General features: G+C 52.5%; 9 protein-coding genes across 9 annotated transcripts; all 9 read left to right on the top strand.

Annotated features, from left to right (window-relative positions):
* Positions 1 to 291: 291 nt before the first annotated feature.
* VTN00DRAFT_6556 (uncharacterized protein) lies at positions 292 to 1475 on the top strand (the record flags this gene model as incomplete). Its single annotated transcript, XM_069433205.1, has 2 exons — positions 292 to 409; positions 478 to 1475. 2 exons carry the CDS (start codon positions 292 to 294, stop codon positions 1473 to 1475), a joined length of 1116 nt encoding a protein of 371 aa, XP_069288988.1.
* A 147-nt stretch (positions 1476 to 1622) lies between these two features.
* On the top strand, positions 1623 to 2462 carry VTN00DRAFT_6555 (uncharacterized protein; the record flags this gene model as incomplete). The annotated part of the gene is made up of 7 exons (XM_069433204.1): positions 1623 to 1670; positions 1722 to 1735; positions 1862 to 1869; positions 2161 to 2190; positions 2246 to 2255; positions 2323 to 2367; positions 2417 to 2462. 7 exons carry the CDS (start codon positions 1623 to 1625, stop codon positions 2460 to 2462), a joined length of 201 nt encoding a protein of 66 aa, XP_069288987.1.
* Positions 2463 to 3487: 1025 nt separating this feature from the next.
* Positions 3488 to 4465, top strand: VTN00DRAFT_6554 (uncharacterized protein; the record flags this gene model as incomplete). The annotated part of the gene is made up of 4 exons (XM_069433203.1): positions 3488 to 3618; positions 3667 to 3723; positions 3783 to 4137; positions 4235 to 4465. 4 exons carry the CDS (start codon positions 3488 to 3490, stop codon positions 4463 to 4465), a joined length of 774 nt encoding a protein of 257 aa, XP_069288986.1.
* Positions 4466 to 5474: 1009 nt separating this feature from the next.
* VTN00DRAFT_6553 (uncharacterized protein) lies at positions 5475 to 7179 on the top strand (the record flags this gene model as incomplete). Its single annotated transcript, XM_069433202.1, has 2 exons — positions 5475 to 7079; positions 7147 to 7179. The coding sequence occupies 2 exons, from the start codon at positions 5475 to 5477 to the stop codon at positions 7177 to 7179; spliced, it is 1638 nt and encodes a 545-aa protein (XP_069288985.1).
* A 1114-nt stretch (positions 7180 to 8293) lies between these two features.
* On the top strand, positions 8294 to 8824 carry VTN00DRAFT_6552 (uncharacterized protein; the record flags this gene model as incomplete). The annotated part of the gene is made up of 1 exon (XM_069433201.1): positions 8294 to 8824. The coding sequence occupies one exon, from the start codon at positions 8294 to 8296 to the stop codon at positions 8822 to 8824; it is 531 nt and encodes a 176-aa protein (XP_069288984.1).
* A 735-nt stretch (positions 8825 to 9559) lies between these two features.
* Positions 9560 to 11686, top strand: VTN00DRAFT_6551 (uncharacterized protein; the record flags this gene model as incomplete). Its single annotated transcript, XM_069433200.1, has 6 exons — positions 9560 to 9614; positions 9684 to 9751; positions 9819 to 9986; positions 10035 to 10639; positions 10690 to 11358; positions 11416 to 11686. The coding sequence occupies 6 exons, from the start codon at positions 9560 to 9562 to the stop codon at positions 11684 to 11686; spliced, it is 1836 nt and encodes a 611-aa protein (XP_069288983.1).
* A 1466-nt stretch (positions 11687 to 13152) lies between these two features.
* VTN00DRAFT_6550 (uncharacterized protein) lies at positions 13153 to 14937 on the top strand (the record flags this gene model as incomplete). The annotated part of the gene is made up of 2 exons (XM_069433199.1): positions 13153 to 14642; positions 14721 to 14937. The coding sequence occupies 2 exons, from the start codon at positions 13153 to 13155 to the stop codon at positions 14935 to 14937; spliced, it is 1707 nt and encodes a 568-aa protein (XP_069288982.1).
* An 827-nt stretch (positions 14938 to 15764) lies between these two features.
* Positions 15765 to 16491, top strand: VTN00DRAFT_6549 (uncharacterized protein; the record flags this gene model as incomplete). The annotated part of the gene is made up of 3 exons (XM_069433197.1): positions 15765 to 15869; positions 15965 to 16060; positions 16153 to 16491. 3 exons carry the CDS (start codon positions 15765 to 15767, stop codon positions 16489 to 16491), a joined length of 540 nt encoding a protein of 179 aa, XP_069288981.1.
* Positions 16492 to 18319: 1828 nt separating this feature from the next.
* On the top strand, positions 18320 to 19708 carry VTN00DRAFT_6548 (uncharacterized protein; the record flags this gene model as incomplete). Its single annotated transcript, XM_069433196.1, has 4 exons — positions 18320 to 18331; positions 18444 to 18508; positions 18584 to 19025; positions 19118 to 19708. The coding sequence occupies 4 exons, from the start codon at positions 18320 to 18322 to the stop codon at positions 19706 to 19708; spliced, it is 1110 nt and encodes a 369-aa protein (XP_069288980.1).
* Positions 19709 to 20011: the final 303 nt, after the last annotated feature.

Genomic DNA, 20011 nt, shown 5'->3' with positions numbered 1-20011 from the left:
ATCCTATGCAAAGTGGTAAAACTATGCTTATACAGTGCTAAATTAGGTACTGACATATAGTATTTCTCTTCTTTGCCCTGCCTTTACCGCCGCTGCCCGTATTCATGTCCCTATCCGAACAGACAACTGTCCCTCCCACGTGACCACAGCCGAATCCCCTCTGTTGCTGACTCAGCATCCGACAACGGCGAGTTTCTGCGGAGAACCCGCGGAGCCGCGGCGGTTTTCTCTATCGACATCCATTGCAGGCCGCTGTCCTCAGGCCACAGCAAGATCCTCGAGCTGCTCAGCATGTTCAGACAAGGTATCCGACGGTTCGCCACGACGGCGTACCGCAGCGCGGAGGCGGTGACCTCCTACCATGTCAATGTCTCCAAGACGCAGGGTTCTGTCAATGGTCTGACCGAAGGTAAGTTAACTTAATCGGTAGCAGTGGCCGATGACTGCCGGACCGTTCTAACATATGCGTGCATCTAGCAATTGGCAACACCCCATTGATCCGTCTCAAGCGCCTTTCCGAACAAACCGGTTGTAATATCCTGGGCAAGGCCGAGTTCCAGAACCCTGGTGGAAGTGTCAAGGACAGAGCAGCTCTGTATGTTGTCAAGGATGCGGAGGAGAAGGGACTGCTCCGGCCTGGCGGTACCGTCGTCGAGGGTACTGCAGGCAACACCGGCATTGGTCTAGCGCACGTCTGCCGCTCCAAGGGCTACAAGCTGGTCATCTACATGCCCAACACCCAGTCCCAGGGAAAGATTGATCTGCTCCGTCTGCTGGGCGCGGAGGTGTACCCAGTCCCCGCAGTGGCGTTCGACAACCCACAGAACTACAACCACCAGGCCCGACGACACGCGGAGTCTCTCGATAACGCCGTCTGGACGAACCAGTTCGACAACACGGCCAACCGTCAGGCGCACATCGAGACAACCGGTCCAGAGATTTGGGCCCAGACGGAGGGAAAGCTCGACGCCTTCACTTGCGCCACGGGAACGGCCGGTACCTTGGCAGGCATCACGCGATACCTGAAGACCGTCAGCAACGGCCGGGTGAAGAGCTTCCTGGCTGATCCGCCAGGCAGTGTGCTCCACAGCTACATCCAGAGCGGTGGAAAGCTGGTCGAGCGCACCGGCAGCAGTATTACCGAGGGTATCGGACAGGGCCGTATTACTGACAACCTCAAGCCGGACATTGACCTCCTCGACGGATCCCTAAACATCAGTGACGAGAAGACCATCGAGATGGTGTACCGCTGCCTGGATGAGGAGGGTCTGTACTTGGGCGCTAGCTCCGCGCTCAATGTCGTGGCTGCTAAGGAAGTCGCTGAGAAGCTGGGCAAGGGCAGCACGGTCGTCACGATTCTCTGTGACGGTGCGTACCGCTATGCTGACCGTCTCTTCTCCGACAAGTGGCTGCGGAGCAAGAACTTGAGGGAGGCGATCCCGAAGCACCTGGAGAAGTACATTGTGCTGCCATGATTTGATTAAAGAGCCAATTATGCTTGGTACAGTGTTTCAATAGAGGTCCATCTCATTCTGTGCTTGTACCTATATATGTAAAATCCACTTTGAATCTCTTGAGCATGGCATTTCACGCATGCTGGGCAATACGGACAGCCCAACGCCATGAGCCCTATGTTCGATAAATACGACTATTTCCAGCCACATTCACGGGTGAGTCATTACTTCCTGAACTTTTAGTATCTCTAATGACTGCTTTTCTAGTCTCACTCCACCGAGTAAGAGAATTTATATACAGATGCACTCCACGTGATGAAGTATAACCCTAGAAAAATTGGTCGACTGCGTTAATATTTTACTAACCAGAAACCCAAGTCTATATTAATAATACTTAACTTTTTTAGACTGCTTGGTGTGATAATGCTCCTGCAGCTTTGACTCTCGCCTTTAGTCCGTAAGCCTCGGACCTGGGATGCATACCGTCACATGACAGGATTAGTACATGATAGGGCACACGTCGGACGACGTCCGTGGATCCAGACGAGGATTGTTGTATCTGCAACTGATCCTTCGAACAACGGATCAAATTTCCAGAGCTACCTGATTGGTTGGAAGTACATCATAATTCAGCCCTAGAGAATAGCTGAATCCAACAATTTGGTTGAACAGCTACTGAATTGCCAGTTTGGGGCAATCCGGTTAGGTAACACATCCCCCGACTTGACGGAACTAGGTAAGTACACCACCTAGGCAGAAGCGAGGACTTTCCAACTGCTAAATATGTACAGATCTACAGCAGTTAACAGATAAATGCCCAGAAAGCGGTTTCCCACATGGGAAGCTGTCTGATATCGAGTCTCTTCAGTAAGCGCACAGAGTACACTGTATTCCGTACGCACCTGCGCACGCAGTACGTCTCCCCGCCCCGCTTGTGTGAGCCAACTAACACTGGATCCTAGCGCTCTCTCGCCTCTCGGACACCTCAAGACTCAAATGCCTCTCTGAGGAGGTGGTCAGAACGCTAAGAGCCCACCCGGACTAGTTAGTTAGTCTGAGCACTGTCCGGGGCCGGTTCTACGACTTGCATGGCGCGATCTGGAAGCGTGAACTTATGCCGCAAACTAGGAGTAACCGACACGATTGACAAGACGGATACTCCTGCAGGAAAACGGCCCGCTGGCTCCCGCTGGGCCTCCTCCTCCACTGAGAGCCAAAGCTTAATTGAACACTAACAGGGACTCGGGACGGCCATCAGCCTGCAGACCTTAGCTATGTGGACTAAAGCTGGTGCAGAAACATGCTGCAGTTTTAGGGTAAATACGCTGTCGTGTTGGAGGGAAGGGGGCCCATTCCTTGCTGTGTGCCAAGCGGGGCAGACAACAAGACCCTCTCCTGCTTTATAGAGACTTCTTTGAGGCCCCGACCCCCCTGCCCGTGTCTCCAACACCCGTGTACTCGGATTCGTTTGGTTCCCAAAAAGTGACACTCGAAGAACGCCATGGCTCAGAACCGACCCGCTGTTCTCGAAGTAGACGTGAGGCTCCCTTCCGTTCCCAGCGGTACGGCACTTGGGAGAACGAAAACGTACTAACAAAGTTTGACTAGGAAAATGCTTTCAAAGATGATGATCCAGCCGACACTGAATCGTGGGTACTGCGCATCAGAACCAGATATTGACAGTCTCGTCTAATAATTGTCCATAGAATCGGCTCTGCTAGCTATTTGTCATCACTCACCTCAGGCATAAAGAACTACAAGTAAGAATATTTCTGCCCTACGAGCACCATATTGCATTTGATGCTTTGTGACATGCTGAGCCATTGTTTCCCAGATACGAGGTGAGGCTTTAACATATGGATAATCCGCTCACACCCGAACAGAACGCTGATGGTAGTTCTAGAATGGACGTCGGTATCATGCGTTCCGAGAGGGATCATACATAGTTGTATGTCATGCCATTCAAATCCCGGTGGAGACATGAACAATACTGAACCTATGTTCAGCCCAATGACGACGAGGAACAAGGCCGAATGGATTTGTTGCATCATATCTATCTCCTCATTTCGGGAGGCCGGCTTTATCTGGCGCCCATCAGCCACAATCCTCAGCGGGTGTTAGACATCGGCACTGGAACTGGAATTTGGGCATTACAATTCGCCGAGTAAGCCTATATGAAACCATTTCTTCTGCTTATTGCTAACAACCACAGTGAACATCCTTCCTCCAAAGTTCTCGGCATCGACCTGAGTCCTATACAACCTCAATGGTAAACCTGCACTCCACTTCTAGCAGCCAACATGCGTATCTCAATGTTGATCCGACTAGGATTCCGGAAAATCTCACGTTCGTGGTTGACGACTACGAGACGGAATGGGTGTACAAGGACAAGTTCGACTTCATCCACGGGCGCGAGCTATGTGGCTGTATCGAAGACCACGATCGGCTGTTCAAGAGGGCCTTCGAAAATCTAAACCCAGGAGGATATTTCGAGTTGCAAAGTGTCGAGGCATACTTTGTCTCTGATGACGGAACCCACGAGAACGCAGAGACCTGCCAGATGTGGCTACACAACTTGCGTGAAGCCGGTGAGAGATTCGGCAAGACACTCTACAACGTAAAGGAATGGAAGGAGAAGATGGAGAAGGCGGGTTTCGTCCACGTCAAGGACGAGCTGTATAAGGTTTGTCAACAAAAACCCCCTCCGTCCCCGCTCTCAAGTTTATATTATATATATAGGTTTGTGGATCACGCTAAACCAGATCCCTGGAATAACACAGCTCCCAATCGGAAAATGGCCCAAAGACCCCAAGATGAAGGAGATCGGAAAGTACCAGCAAGTCCAGCAGATCATTGCCGCCGATTCCTACACCCCCCGACTCTTCACCCAAGTTCTCGGCTGGAAGAAGGAGGAGATGGACGTGATGCTGGAGAAGGTGAAAGCCGAGCTCAAAGACTCGAAGCTGCACATGTACCTTCCAGTCCACTTCGTGTATGGGAGGAAGCCTTGAAATAGGCAGGCTCAGGTCTCACTGGTACTGTACTCTATTTTCTGGGTTCTTTCTCAGCTCTCGCACTTCATAGTACACGTAATGAAGCGCATCTTACATTCGCTCTTTTCACGGCCGGCATACGACAGTACCATTAGATTGTCAGTATGATCTGCAGCACTTGGTAGATTATTTTCCAGCGTCCTTTGACTTACTGGGAAATTATGAGCATATATAAGCCCCTATTTCATTTACCGGACTCGAATAGAACTATTGAGTTCTGTATGTTTAATGATGAATCCCCTGTATGGTACCTATGGTCATTGACCGTTTAGAAGGACAAAACTCCTCCCTTTGTAAGATGACAAAATGCCCGCTACTCCAGATCAGCCCCAAGGTACCCAGTTTCTCTTGATGAGAATTGAATGACAGTTTCCACGATCTGGTAATTAGAAATCGCTGGAGCGATCGTTGTAATCATGCAGAGAAAATTATACTGAATGGGAATATATGTAGTTATATATATGTAATTATCTAATCCATCTAAGAGGACATTTTCGAATACAGCTTCTAAGTGAGATACTTATCTAGAAGTGAATGGGGCTTCTTCGCAAACAACTTACCTACTCAAATGTATCAGTACTAGGTAACTGAGGCATTGATATATATTTCTCTTTCTTGGAGTTCCTGTACGATGTGAATCCTAGAAATGAAATGGCTTTCTAGTTTAAGAGAACAGAGGTCCTTCACAGGAGCTGCTCAAGTGGGCGGAGTTGCGCTTGGCACACGCTTGTAGGCTGCCCAGAACATAGGCGCCGTAGCGTGCTCCATATCTGTCAAAAGATGTATGTCCAAGTTGCTAGAGACCAAGAATGGGGGTGAGAATTTATCACCGTAGAAGTATTCCGACGTTGTTTCTGCAGCGGTCGGAAGCCAACCTCCGAGCTTAAACCCCGCTAGGAACATTTTTTTGATGTCATATCCGTCCTCTCTCCCATTCCTGTCACTCCCTTCCTCTCATACCACCACAATGTCGACCGCAAGAGGCGTCTCGGTCGCCCTTCGACGGGCTCGATTGCCCAGGACTCGCTGTTCACTCCGGCCCATTGTGCCCTACGTCCCCGCCCCGGCGGCGGCGCGCGCATTCAGCGTCTCTCCGGCGATCGGAGCGGACGCAACCAAGCAGGTCAAATTCACCAGTGACGCATACCCCAACATCAAGCGCGACCCGAGATTCGCGCAGTTGACGGAGGAACATGTGAAGTACTTCAAGGAGCTGCTGGGCGCCGAGTCTGCCGTCATCGACGGCGTCACGGCCGACGCAGCGGACGATATCGAACCCTTCAACAGCGACTGGATGCGCAAGTACCGCGGACACACGCGATTGGTCCTGAAGCCGCAGAGCAAGGAGGAGGTCAGCAAGGTGCTGAAGTACTGCAATGAGAACAAGCTGGCGGTCGTGCCGCAGGGAGGAAACACAGGGCTGGTCGGCGGTTCGGTGCCCGTCTTCGACGAGATCGTGATCAACACCTCGCGCATGAACAAGATCCGCTCCTTCGACGACGAGTCTGGAGTCCTGGTCGCGGATGCGGGTGTTATCCTCGAGGTCGCGGATCAGTACCTGGCTGAGAGAGACCACCTCTTCCCTCTGGACCTGGGCGCTAAGGGTTCCTGCCACATTGGAGGCAACGTCTCCACGAACGCTGGAGGTCTGCGTCTGCTCCGTTACGGAAGCCTTCACGGGAACGTGCTCGGAATTGAGGCTGTCCTGCCGGATGGAACCATCGTTGACGGCCTCTCGACCCTGCGGAAGAACAACACCGGATACGATCTCAAGCAGCTGTTCATCGGCGCTGAGGGTACGATCGGAATCGTCACCGGTGTCTCCATCCTCTGCCCTCCTCGTCCCAAGGCCGTTAATGTCGCCTACTTCGGTCTCGAGAGTTTCGACCAGGTCCGTCGCGCCTTCAAGGAGGCTAAGAGCCATCTCTCCGAGATCTTGTCCGCCTTCGAGCTGATGGACGGACGCAGCCAGAAGTTGGTCCACCAGTCCACCGGTAACAAGAAGCCCCTGGAGGGCGACTACCCCTTCTACTGCCTTGTCGAGACCAGCGGCTCCAACGCGGAGCACGACATTGCCAAGCTCGAGGCCTTCCTCGAGCACATCATGGGCGAAGGCATCGTCGCAGACGGTGTCCTGGCCCAGGATGAGACCCAATTCCAGTCGCTGTGGCGCTGGCGTGAGGGCATCACCGAGGCCCTGAGCCACCTGGGCGGCACCTACAAGTACGACGTCTCGATCCCTCTCTCGGAGCTGTACCAGCTCGTCGAGGACTGCCGCGAGCGGCTGACGAAGATGGGCTTCGTCGGAGACGACGACTCCTTCCCCGTCCGGGAGGTGGTCGGATACGGCCACATGGGTGACTCGAACCTGCACCTCAACGTCGCGGTCCGGCAGTACAACAAGGAGGTGGAGAAGGCCATCGAGCCCTGGGTCTACGAGTGGATCGCGAAGCGGAACGGCAGCATCAGCGCCGAGCACGGCCTGGGTGTCGCGAAGAAGGAGTTCATCGGCTACAGCCAGAACGAGACGAACATCAAGCTGATGAAGCAGCTGAAGAATATGTATGACCCGGTAAGTAGCATACTTCGTTTGCTTCCCTGCCCTGGCAGGAAGGACCTTTGTGCTGACGAATTTGTAGAACGGAATCATGAACCCCTACAAGTACATCTAGAGAGCGAATGCCACAGAAAGACCGTCTGTACATGATTTGTTCCCACTTCCACGATCAAAATATTTCACTGTCAAGTGTTTTCTCCGTGCTGACGAGCAGCAAAAAGGGGTATATAAGTATGTAATTTAGCGGAGTTGCATATTCATATGCCCGGGAGAGTTGCCTGTTGTTTTTTTTTCTCATGGATGGAACTGGAAAAGTTAGCATCACACCAGTTTATAGGTACATATCTGGATTGATACCATGAACTTTGCCGACGGAAAGTTGGCACGTTTACCATATGTGAAACCTGTTCAACATAATACGCATAGTCTCAACGACCGCTATGCCTCTTAGATTGGTACTTCGAAGGGTATCTTGCGCGCATGTATGATATCATATCAGTCAATGCTGTCGATACTATGAACCGTGAATGGTCATTATCTTATTACGTCAGGTACCTACATATTTTTTCTGTTACTCAGCACACTGTCCCATCAGACAAAGAACTCCGGTTGACTGAAAACCAGTAAGACTGCTACATTCCAAGAAAGCAGAGAGAGAGAGAGAGAGAGAAAGCGCTAATGTACGGATTTTTTGGCTCCTCTTAAGAGTATTTCGTTCATCGCATCCGTACAGGCTCCCTCTTTTTTAACAAAGGGATGGTGTATATAAGACATGAAACCAAAAGAAAAACGATAGATGAAATAAGTAGATAATACGACCTATCGTTCCTCGTCTCATCTGAATGGATATCATTGGAGAGACTCTGAGATATCTACCAGTAGTCAGTGTTGGAATAACCAGCCTGGGTAATCTGACCTCTTGGTAGAAAGCAATTGCACATATACAGAACCTGGAGGGATCCCGTTTTCTTCCTTTCTTTGACGCGTCCTGGTTGCGCGTCAGTCAGGAGCTGGTTTCTTTCTTTCAGCGACTGACCCGTCGCGTTTGATGGGTTTCTTTCAAGAATATTGGTCAATTCCATACTTGATCTTTGACAAATCTCTACACGTTTATACTCTTCTCACTTGTCTTCTTGTCATCAGCCACTCTCAGACAGAGTCCATACTTACTATTCCCATTCTGCCTATCGAGCTCGATGCTGATACGGTACAACATCTCTACTCCAACCATGTCCCACCCAACGCCAAACACGACAACCTACCCCCTCTCCAAATACGCCGTGGCAAGCCTAACCAACATCATCTCCTGCCTCGACGCCGGCACCCTCGTCCCCGTCACCGCACCCGGCGAGAACTTCGTCAACGAAGTCGACAAACTCCGCACGTCATGCAATTACGCCGCTGTGATCGAGGCCGGCGGGGAAGACTTCATCCCCGTGCTGTACGGCATCTACAACGTGCTGGAGCTGGCCACGAAGACGAGGGACGAGGAGGGGATCGTTCCGCTCGCGAGGGAGGCGGAGGATGTGCTGATCCAGGCGACTGCTACGGCGGGGACGATGAGGAGGTTTCCGCCGAAGGAGGCGGAGCAGCCGCACGAGGCGCAGGATGAGAAGGGAGTGGTGGGAGAGGACGCGCAAGCGGAAGCGGACACGGAGGTTAAAGATGAGACGCAGACACAACCGCAACGAGCTCGACCAAAACCAAAGAGGATCGGGAAGGGCAAGTTGAGGGCTAAGATGTTGTGGAGGGACGCGTGATTCTACCTGCCTAACCTACTGCATATGCAAGGGGGTCGTTTGTGGGTAGGGTTCAGTTCGATATTTCTCCGCCATTGGCGTTTGGATTCGGGTACCTGCAGTACAAGAGGAGCTATGTGATAACTGGAGGGGTTCACGAGAACTCTTGGGGAAATGGACCCGTTGGGGTTGGTGAGACGGCACGGGGGGAAGTTTTGATATTGCTTCGAGGATGACACTATTGTATGTATTCTCCCTTCTGATGATATCAATGATATCGTGCGTAATTGACTTTGCTCACGAAGCGCTTTTGTTCGTGCTTGAGGAATACCGTGCAACCCGTTTGACATCAACAAAGATGTAAACATCACCATGGTGGGGGCTCGGACAGAACAGACAGAAGGGCAGCGTTGGTGAGGATTTTAGAGCTTCATAGAGTTTGCGGGCCTGCAACTAGGCGGATCGGCTGCAGAAGGCAAGGGAGTCCTCAAATGGCGATAACTGACTGACTAAGACCCGCTGCTCCACCGTTGCCATGTGCGACGCTTGTTGACCCATGGGCCAACGCTGCGAAGTGGAGATCTCCTGCATCGTGAATCTATCGCTGCTGTTGTCCCCGCCGTGCGTTCACCGGCTGCTCCATCTCAAGCTCCGCCTCTCTAGAAGCTGCAAGTTGCTCTCCGCCCAGTATAGGAGAGTTGGGAGGTGCGCGGTTCTTGGTCTTTGTGTGTCATTGAAGCTACCCCGCGCGAGACGATGTCAGACATGTCGGGCATGGCGAGCCGGTACCAGATGATGGAGGAGCTAGGGAGTAAGTTGTCATTGCTGCCTGAGAAGACTTGAAAAGACAATTGGCATGCTAACGGGGCTATGTTCGCAGGCGGGAGCTTTGGTACGGTGTATAAGGCCGTCGAGAAGGCTACTGGGGAGATTGTCGCCATCAAGCATGTATGTTCAACGCCTGTTGCCCACTACTGTGTTTTACATTGGCGCTGACAGGACGCGTTTGTCCAAGATTGACCTCGAATCGAGCGACGATGATATCCAAGAAATACAGCAGGAGATCTCGGTCCTGGCGACATGCGCGAGTCCCTACGTCACACAGTACAAAGCGAGCTTCTTGCGCGGCCACAAGCTATGGATCGTGATGGAATACCTGGGAGGAGGGTCCTGTCTTGACCTGGTAATAAGAATTTCCTGCATGGCCTGGACACGGCGCTGACGTGGATAGCTCAAACCTGGTGTATTCAACGAATCCCACATTGCCATCATTTGCCGTGAACTCCTCTTGGGTCTGGACTACTTACACCGGGAAGGAAAGATCCACCGCGACATCAAGGCCGCAAACGTTCTTTTATCACATACGGGCAGTGTCAAACTTGCCGACTTCGGAGTTGCAGCGCAGCTCACCAACATCAAGTCCCAGAGAAACACGTTCGTTGGCACTCCATTTTGGATGGCGCCGGAAGTCATCCAGCAGGCTGGATACGACTTCAAGGCAGACATCTGGTCGCTCGGGATCACCGCAATTGAGATGATCCACGGCGAGCCACCACATGCCAGCACGCACCCGATGAAGGTGCTCTTCCATATTCCAAAGGCACCTGCCCCTCGACTAGAAGGGGACGAATACAGCCAGAACTTTAGAGACTTTGTCGCTCAATGCCTTATTAAAGATCCCGATCGACGGCCAACGGCAAAGGAACTGCTGAGACACAGGTTCATACGGAATGCGGGGAAGACGGAGGCCCTGCAAGAGCTGATCAAGCGCAGACAAGACTGGGAGGCTGGAAGGGGCGGCTCAGAGAAGGATGTCAGATATTACGCCGAGTCATTGTATGGCGCCGCGACTTTCTACGTTACTTGACAAAAGCTAACTGTTGTAGGAATACCATGACACCCAAAGAAGACAACGACGACGACGACGACGACGACGATGGGTGGGTCTTCGATACTGTCAAGGCACCGACCATGGTGATACCGACAGAGACGCTGAAGAAGAAGAAACTGCGTCCTGTTCCGCTAGAACGTCCAGACGAAGAGCCATCGCGAATGATGGAGGACCTTCACATTGCAGAGACGCCGGCCAAAGCCAAGTACCCTGCGAATTCCACAGTTCGACGAACTCCTACATCCGATTCATCGTCGCCTGCCGTAAAGCGGACCACCAGCAAACGGCGTTCCAGTGTGAAGCAACCACTCGGTCTGGATCTGAGTTTTGGGAATAGCCCGTCTACAGTGCGTCAGTTCCGTCGCGTATCTGACAAACTGCCTGAAGAGTCCGGCCATCACCACCGTGCCTTTCCCGTACTGGATGAAAATTCCAGCCCGAAGACGTTGTTCTCGTCGGAGAACAACAGCAAAGAGGCAGAATTGGGGCGCAGAGCGTACAGCAAAGCCGTCGGTCTGTCGTGCCAAGAGGTTCTTGCGGATACAGGTGATCAGGAAAAGCGAGAAGCAATTTCTCGATTGGCTGAGGCCTGGAGTGATCTGGAAATGACCGACCCAGAGGGCCTCTACCACATTGTGAAATTGATGAACGAGAAGCTCCAAGCGTGAGTATTGCATCCTATCTGGCTCTAGACCTTTCTACTGACTTTGAGGTAATACAGCGATCAAAAACTCGCATCGAGTCTTTTGCCAGGCCCTCCACCATCCGAGCCGCCTCAAAAGCCGAAGCTGGTTCTCGCGCAAAGCAACCCGCATCTCAAAAGTCATCGAAGGCGCCAATCGGCGCAGGTTGCAGAAGCAAACCTCCAAGGGCAACACTCGCCCGACCTTCCTGGACAACACGTCCCCGGAATGGAGCACACCAAGCAACTTGCAGATGTGTTGTATCAACGCTGGACCGAAGGTCTGCGTATGAGATGGCCAGCTGTATGAACACGTGGTCGTCGTCCCCCTCAGCACTAATGATCTCTCGAGTCATACCCTGTGTTGCTATCTTCCCTGTACTTTTTTTCGCTTAAGGCGTTTACTTATCTGTTCTTTCTATTCCCCTTCTTGCTGGCATATGACCACTGGAGACGTTTCTGGGGTCTGGATCTTTCTCGATTTTGCATCTCCCCTCTGTGTGGGATCTCCAGTCTTTGTCATACTAATATGCCCGCCTGCTGCTCCTCATTCTTGGAGTAGTGGCTTGTGGCTTGCTAATGTCTATGCTTTAATGACATCATGTGTACATATGTCATGGCTGATTCTACTGACTGAAAAGTTGGACTTGGGACTGCCTTTGGAGTGTTTTTAGTCGACGTTGCATGCTAAAGCAGTCCACGCAGCCTGTTTTTTTGAAAAAAAAAATTGGAGCTGATAACTGACCAGAGATGTTTTATGTTCCTCTGCCTTTTTCCTGTACCATCATGTACTATCTCCCTGGAATTTGTGTCATCTCTGTACCTGTATTCCCCTGTTCTGATAGTCATGTTGCCCCATTGCGTGTCAATTTCTGGTCTTTCCCTTTCTAGATAGATAGCTTTTGCTCCTGCTTTGTCGATAGCTTGTCAGAGGGATCGGATCCTTTTGGCTCGAGGCAGCTATTTGAAATTGGAGGACCATGGAACACTAGTGAAGATCTAATTAGATTGAGAGGGCACGAGGACGGGCATGCATCGCTGGTCCGGAGCCTGCGGCTAGTGTACGAATGGCAATAGAACTGTTCTGCACCGATCTACTCTAGGGTATGTGTACTTCTGTGAGTGGTTCGAGATAAACCATGTCATCAGCAAGAATATATATATATATATATAAATCGGCATAAACAAGAATGAAGGTATCAAAGGCCTGTGACTGTACCCCTATATGATCCTCCCCTGAGCTTCCAGCTCAGGATCACTGCGCGAGACATACTCCGGATCCGTATATACGCCGTAGTATGTGTCCAGACTCGGAGGTCAACAAGATCGGGGGATTCGTGGCCCGCCCCAGTCGACGTGCTTGGCACAATCACAGCAAATGACCCTGGAGCTCACTTGCATGAAGACAGCCAGCGCTTGGTCCTGACAAGCACTCGTGCACTGCGCTCGCGAAACAACGGTCGCCGCTGAGTGGCGGTCGAGGCTGGAGAGCGCGCGGTCCAGCCCCTGAAACGAGGCGTCGTGAACGCAGTCGGAAGGGATATGCGCGGCCCACCGCGGCTCGCGCCCACGAGCCTCCGTCCCCAGTGCAATTAGCAGACAACGACGATGTTTCTCCAGGTCGCCAACGCCGACGTCTGCGTTGGCTCTTCGTTTTTCTCCTTCTTTTACTCTCCCTGTTCTTGCTCTGCACGCTGGCCACGATGGTGGCTGTCGTTCACGCACTCCCCGGCTCTTTCGTCTGCTAGTTGATCGCTGACTATCAGACCATCAACCATGGAGAAGCCTACGGAATCCGTCAACAACGATACCCCAGCCCCAGAGACGTCGCAGAGGCTGTCCTCGCCGCCAATATTCGACTCGCCGCGCGTTCTCAAGCGGGCATCTCTACCGGCACGTCCTCCTACCGCGGTCGCACGACACACCAAGCGTCTGACGCTCAACTTCCCCATCAACCTTCCCACCGCTCCCATCTCGCGGTCGGATCTGACCTCCCCGGCCCCCGGCCTGATAACGCCTGCCTCCTCCCAGTCCTCGATCCATCCATCCCCGGTCCCGAGAACGTCCACTCCGGCTCTGGTCGACGAACTGAACAACGACGGCTATGACTTTCTCACGGCCATCGCGGCCCAGGAGCGCAAGGTGCTCGAGCTCCGGGAGGAGCTGCAGCGCGCGGAGAGGGAGCTGGCCACCCTGAAGAAGCAGTGGGCCCTGGCCGAGAGGACGAGGAAGAGAACCGACGTCAACATCCATGTGGAGGCCCTGAAGTCCCTGAGGTCGCCCGAGCGGGTGTCTGGGGACGGTGCCTCGGAGAAATCGGGCACGGATTCCTCGTCGATCGCTCAGAAGAGATTCAGCAGGGACCTGGACCGGCAGAACATCATCAGGTCCGCTCCTGGTGACGGTGGTACCTCCATCTCGGCCAACGGGCGGAGGGTGTTCCATGGCTCGCGGCACACCCGTACCCTGTCTCTGCTCTCGCCGGAAATGGGTGGCGGGGCCTTCAAGCAGCCCCGTGATGGTGAGAACAACAACACCAACCCAGAGGGCCAACGGATCGGGAGAACTCCGCGGTCGGCGACCCTGCCTTCCATTGAACGCAGCACCGATGTCACCGCGGCCAGGACTTCTGCAATCGGCTCGACCGGCAGGGGAGATGGAGTCGCGCAGTGGCGGAGATCCTTGCCACCTCCGGCTTCTTCTGGAGAGGCACTCATGCGTACGGGCAAGCAGATGGCTTCGGATCTGAGGGAAGGGTTCTGGACTTTCTTGGAGGATATCAGGCAGGCTACCGTCGGTGAGGAGGGGATCAGCGCGACGGAGTCTAGAACGGTGCAGCCAGCTCGGAGGACCGAGCGCAGCGTGACTCCCAGAAGCAGGGAGCGGCCAGTCGCTGGCAGTACTGCTGTTGCGAGATCAAATTCGTCTGCGTCCTCGACCAGGGAAAGGGGTTCGTCAGCTGCGGCTAAATCTGGTAAAGACACAACGCCGGCAGATATTTCCATGTCATTTTGGAGTGAATTCGGCGTTGATATACCTGGACAGACGTCCACAACCAGCAGCAAACCCGCCAAAGGTACCCCAAACGAGCAGAAAGAACAAGAAGACTCGAGCCTCCTAGACGTTGACGACAACTGGGACGTGTGGGATACACCCCAGCCGAGCGGTAACAAAACGCACACTCCCTCCTCGAGCCGCTCAACCATTGAGTCCAAGCGGGATCAGTCTCCTGCGACCCAGATGAGCAGTCCCCGGACTAGCACCAGGTACGTGTTACGTTTCCTAGTCCCTTCTCTGACTGCATTGTCATATCTTCTTGCGATGGTCCCTGACAGGAAAAACAGCTTTGGAGACTGGCACCCGGCCGATACCGACTCCATTCCCGACACCAGCGTGTCGGATGGCATTCCCTGGCCCGCCCTGACCAAGTTCAATCCCTCGAAAATCGCGCGGACGGCATCGAATCTGATGGCTGAGTGGGAACGGAGCCTCTCTCCATCGACCGAAGAAAGAAGCAGCCACGACTTCTCACAGCCTGACAAGAGGGGCAAGAGAGACTAGTGGCTCAGATGTCGAAGTTTTCACGCCGTCTACGATTTTATCTGAACTATATAGAATATACCGGCCACATGCATGCACGTATACCTACGCGATGACCCATTACTTGAGTTTTGCGCCTGGACGGAGGAGGGAACGCACCTCTTGACTCGAATCGAACCGGACCGGTGCGGGAAATGAATGGATATATGCGTCCATGACCGTTACAACGTTGGTCTGCTTCTCGCCTTTTTACCCCTTTTCGGAAGAACGACTTGTGTCTTCTTTTTGGGAAAAAACTATCGATCTTCAGCCAATTTTCTTCTTCGCCTCTATGTGGAGTGCTTTATCTTTTTTCACGAGGTTTGGATGTATTTACGTCTTCTGTGTCATCTTCACATGGAACTTTTTTGAGATACTCCGAACGTTAGGATTTCTGTAGACAGTTTTTCGAGAGCCAATATATCTTATCGGTTCTTCAGATCCCATTAACAATAAAGCAACTTCCTTAGAACATCTGATTACGGGTGAAACCATGCGAATACTCCCTGTAGTATAGGACCACGTGACCTCGCACGGCGCGCATGGCTCGTCCCGCCGGTCGTAAAAATAATTTTGCCGCATCGCCGCCTCCGCAGGAGATCCGCAATCCAGTTCCAATATTCGACGTCGGGACCCTATATCTACGTCAGTTTCGCATTCATTCCCGACCTTCGCTCTCTCCCCGGCTTCCTGGTTGTGCGTGTGACCAGAATCGGAGATTGGTTCGGTTGGTTGCGACGAGATCCGCATACCTAGCGATCGATTCGGAGCTGAAGCTTTCAGTGAACAAGACCAGTCAGTGAACCGCGATGAGCTTCCCCGGAATGACTCCGCCCCTTGGGGGGCTCGGTGGTGCTGGGATGGGAGGTGCGCCTCAGGGAATGAGTGAGCAGGAACAGGCTATGGTGAAGGCTGTATGTCTTTTTCCTTCTTCTCAATTTATTGTGTTCGGAGTTCGCGCGGGGTTCGAGGAGGTCATATTTGCTGACTTTGGATTGATTGATACCAGATGCACGCAGCAATGGAGTCGTGTCCCGTTAAGACAGTCATCTCCGGAACGATGGGTTTCGGTCTGGGAGGTCTGTTTGGTTTGTTCATGGCTAGTGTATGTCTTTCCTCCCTTAATAACCCTATCCCAATACCATCGTTGTCATCCCACGTATCCCATATCCTGACGACGTGCGCTTTGATATACAGATGTCCTACGACTCCCCCCTTACCCCCCAAGGCCGCGAGATCTCCACCCTCCCCTGGCGCGAGCAGCTCCGCCGCGGCTTCAAGGACATGGGCCAGCGCTCGTGGTCCTCAGCCAAGAACTTCGGCATCGTGGGCGCCCTGTTCTCCGGCACCGAGTGCTGCATCGAGGGGCTGAGGGCGAAGAATGACCTCTCCAACGGCGTCGCGGCGGGGTGCATCACGGGCGGGATTTTGGGTGCCAAGGGTGGCCCGCAGGCGGCTGCCGCGGGGTGTGTGGGCTTCGCGGCGTTTAGTGCCGCGATTGATGCGTATTTGAGGATGCCGCAGGAGGAGGATTAGTTTCTGACGCTTGAATTTGAGTTGTGGTCTTGATGAGATTACCGATCTTGGAAAGAAAAATGGTGGGATTACTGGGGACGGCCATTCCCAGCGTACAGCAAACCGGCACGGTCCTCACCAGGTCGAGATCGTGCTTCGGGTGATAAAACTACCATTGGGACGGCGTTTCGGGTTCGATCCGGGATATTTTTTTGGCCAGCATTGCAGGCGTTTCGGGCGTTTTTTTTCGTTTTGAAACTGAAACTGATCATGACTGTGTCCACTGCTTTGTTCACGGCCTGCCAGATGACCAACCATTGTGGTATTACATTGTTCTGAACAGCATGCAGGGTGATGCAACATGGCTAGCTACCTAGCTAGGTAGCTAGGCAGCGTTGGGCCGCCATGCTATGTATGTCCTGCATTGCATGTCTGGGTGTAACTGGCCTGGAACAATGTCCTCGAATAATGGCGAAGTGTTACTTGCGCTTATTTTATCTGCGCGGGGACTGGGGCATTATCATATCGTTTGAGGCAAGGCTTTTTTGTTTTGTCCCACTTTCTATGTATACGATGGGGGGCGAGGGGGGGGAGAGGGGGCTCCTCGTTTCTTTTTCTTTTTTTTATCTATCCCCTGGAGAACTCCCAGCTCATTTCGTCGATTAACTAACTGCTCTGTACAATATTTCTCCTCTTGCCGTGGATATACCTGATGGATTATGTATCTATAGATATAGAGGATGTCTACCTGTCTTCAGAACCTTGGCATGAGTTAAAGTGGTAAAGACCGTGTACGATTACGACTACAAACGGTGTCACTAATACCTAACATCGAGTACATACGTGATCAGTCATGATTTACCCCTCCAGCTCGCATGCATGAGACAGATCATATACATTTCAAGATTTTTTTTTACTTTTCCTTTTATCCAACCATTTTAGGAATCCGGTGCGGGGAATTCATTCCATTAATATGTGCCAAGTTGCATCTGCGTTGCGTCCTTCCTTGGATCCAAGTGTTATCCTGTACTCCTGTACTGCATGGGGTGATTGTTTTGTTTCTCGCACAGGCCTCTTCTGTCATCAAACTTTGACAGGCTTACAGCATCCAACTAACTGTTCATCGGCAACGGGGGGGGGCTCTGAAATGGAACCCCCATCGGGCTGCTGCATCTATCTCACTCACTCACCATCCAGCCAGCCAGCCAGTCAGTCAGACTTCAACCAATACCTTGATAGTATCGCACCTGATTCGATGCCCGCTTGCGCTGCAACAGGCTGCAACAGCGGAAATTAGTTGCACTGCACGCAATAGGATAAATTGAGGTCCGGATAAATAAAGTTTACTGCTAATGTTAGGTATGCATGTGGTGCAGATACGTTATATATTCCCTGCTTCTTTTGCAGTCTGCTACGTGGTCGTGCATGTCGCTTTCTTCATCATCTGCGCGATGGATGACGGACGGATTGGTTCAATTCCATAGATTCGATCGATTGATCGGATCGAACGCCTCAGGCGTGTATATAAATAGCCCCGCCCAGCTGCCATCCTGGGCGGGCAGGCCGCGTCTGTCAGACCCTTTTTTCTGTTCGGATTTTTGTTGGGATATACTGTCCAAGTGGGTAATTTATTCTTAAGGTACGTGGTTCGGACCCCGGACATGTCCCGATCGATCTTATCGAGATCGATAGGGATCGATAATGTGAAGTGGCGGGTAGTGACGTATGAGGGGGTATACTTCCCATATCGGACCATAGATCTGACTTCGACAGACAACAAAAACGATAAACAGTGCTGTTTCGTTTATTTCGTAAAAAGTTGGATTTTGGTTGTTTTTTTGTTTTCAGGATGTCTACGACGGTGAGTTTTGTTGTTTTCTCTTATGGGATTTATTTCATGGTGTTTTTTTTGGGGGGGTTTTTTGGGGTTGGTAGGATTTGAGCTGATTAGATATGATGTATACGGGGTTCAGGAAGTCGAATATTCGGTCGATAAGCCCTTGAATAGGGAGCCGCCTGTTAAGAGGCTTGTTGCTAGGTATTTTTCTGTATTTTCTCTACTTCCTATCTATTACATGATATATCATCCTGGAAGGAAAGCTAAGACTACCAGTTTCATCACCCCCGACGACGCCTACTACGACCGCAACCACGGCCCCATTCCCCACCTCTCCGCCGACAAACACACCGTCACCGTCAACGGCCTCGTCTCCCAACCCCTCACCCTCTCCATCGCCCAGCTCCGCTCCGACTTCCCCCAGCATGAAGTCGTCTGCGCGCTCCAGTGCGCGGGGAACCGCCGACACACGATGCGGACCCTGCTCAAGGAGGTCCAGGGCATTGACTGGATGGACGCGGCGGTCATGAACTGCAAGTGGAGGGGCCCGCGGTTGAGGGATGTGCTTGAGAAGGCTGGGGTGCAGAAAAACCGGGAGGGATTGCATGTCGCGTTCGGGTGCTATCAGGTCAAGTGTCAGGACGATGATTGGTTCGGGGGCAGTGTCAAGTTGGAGAGGGGGTTGAGGGAGGATGGGGAGGTTATTTTGGCGTTGGAGGTTTGTCTCTCTACCTACCCATTGTTATTTCCTTCCTCGAGCTCGGCTCATGACCGTCTTGTATCTCAATCCTAACGAAGCTTTTTGACAAGATGAATGACAAACCCCTCCCCCACGCCCACGGCCACCCCGTCCGCGTCGTCATCCCCGGCGTCACCGGCGCCCGCTGGGTGAAATGGCTCGACCGGATCACCGTCCAGGAGAACGAATCCCCCAACTACTACCAGCGCCGGGACTACAAGATCCTCCCGCCCGACGCCACAGACTCCCAATCCGCCCAGAAATACTGGGACAAAGTGCCACCCATCATGGAGATGCCGATCAACTCGGTCGTCGCGGTGCCCGACGACAACGAAACCATCACCCTCCCTCCCTCAGGGAAAGTCGAAGTGAACGGGTACGCGGTCCCCCAGGGGGACCAGGGCCCTGTGACGAGGGTCGAGGTTTCCGGTGATGGCGGGAAGACGTGGGTCGATGCGCAACTGGAAGGATCCGCGAAGGATAAGAAGTGGTGTTGGGTGTTGTGGAGGGCGGATGTCCCCGTTGAAAAGGGGTCGGGCAGGGAGATTCTGAGCCGCGCGACGGATGCGGGTGGGAATACGCAGCAGGAGCATTCGGAGTGGAATCTGAGGGGGGTGGTGTATAATGGGTATGGGGCGTCGAGGGGGTTGGCTGTTGTCTAGGTAGCTAGGTAGCTAGGTAGATGGATTGCTTTCTGGATGTACTTACTGTGCCTTTGCTGCCATCGTATTGTGCAGTTACAGAGCAGATACATATGTATTCATGAAGACGAAAATAAATTATGGATGATGAATCATGAATGAAACACGAGACGATCTGGCATCCACATATTATTATTAGCCTTGTGCAGTAGCTTAGTAGGTGCCTAACCTGCTTACAGGATGCTCCATGACGTTCTCAGAATTCGATAGTTGAATTGATGATTCGAATTGCATATGTGTCTGTATTTTTACATCTGCCGGGCC

Source organism: Thermoascus crustaceus, assembly GCF_041956765.1.
Source record: "Thermoascus crustaceus strain CBS 181.67 unplaced genomic scaffold VTN00scaffold_3, whole genome shotgun sequence".
Taxonomy (NCBI): domain Eukaryota; kingdom Fungi; phylum Ascomycota; class Eurotiomycetes; order Eurotiales; family Thermoascaceae; genus Thermoascus; species Thermoascus crustaceus.
The sequence above is the reverse complement of the archived record's forward strand: the minus strand, read 5'-3'. Positions and strand labels throughout refer to the sequence as shown.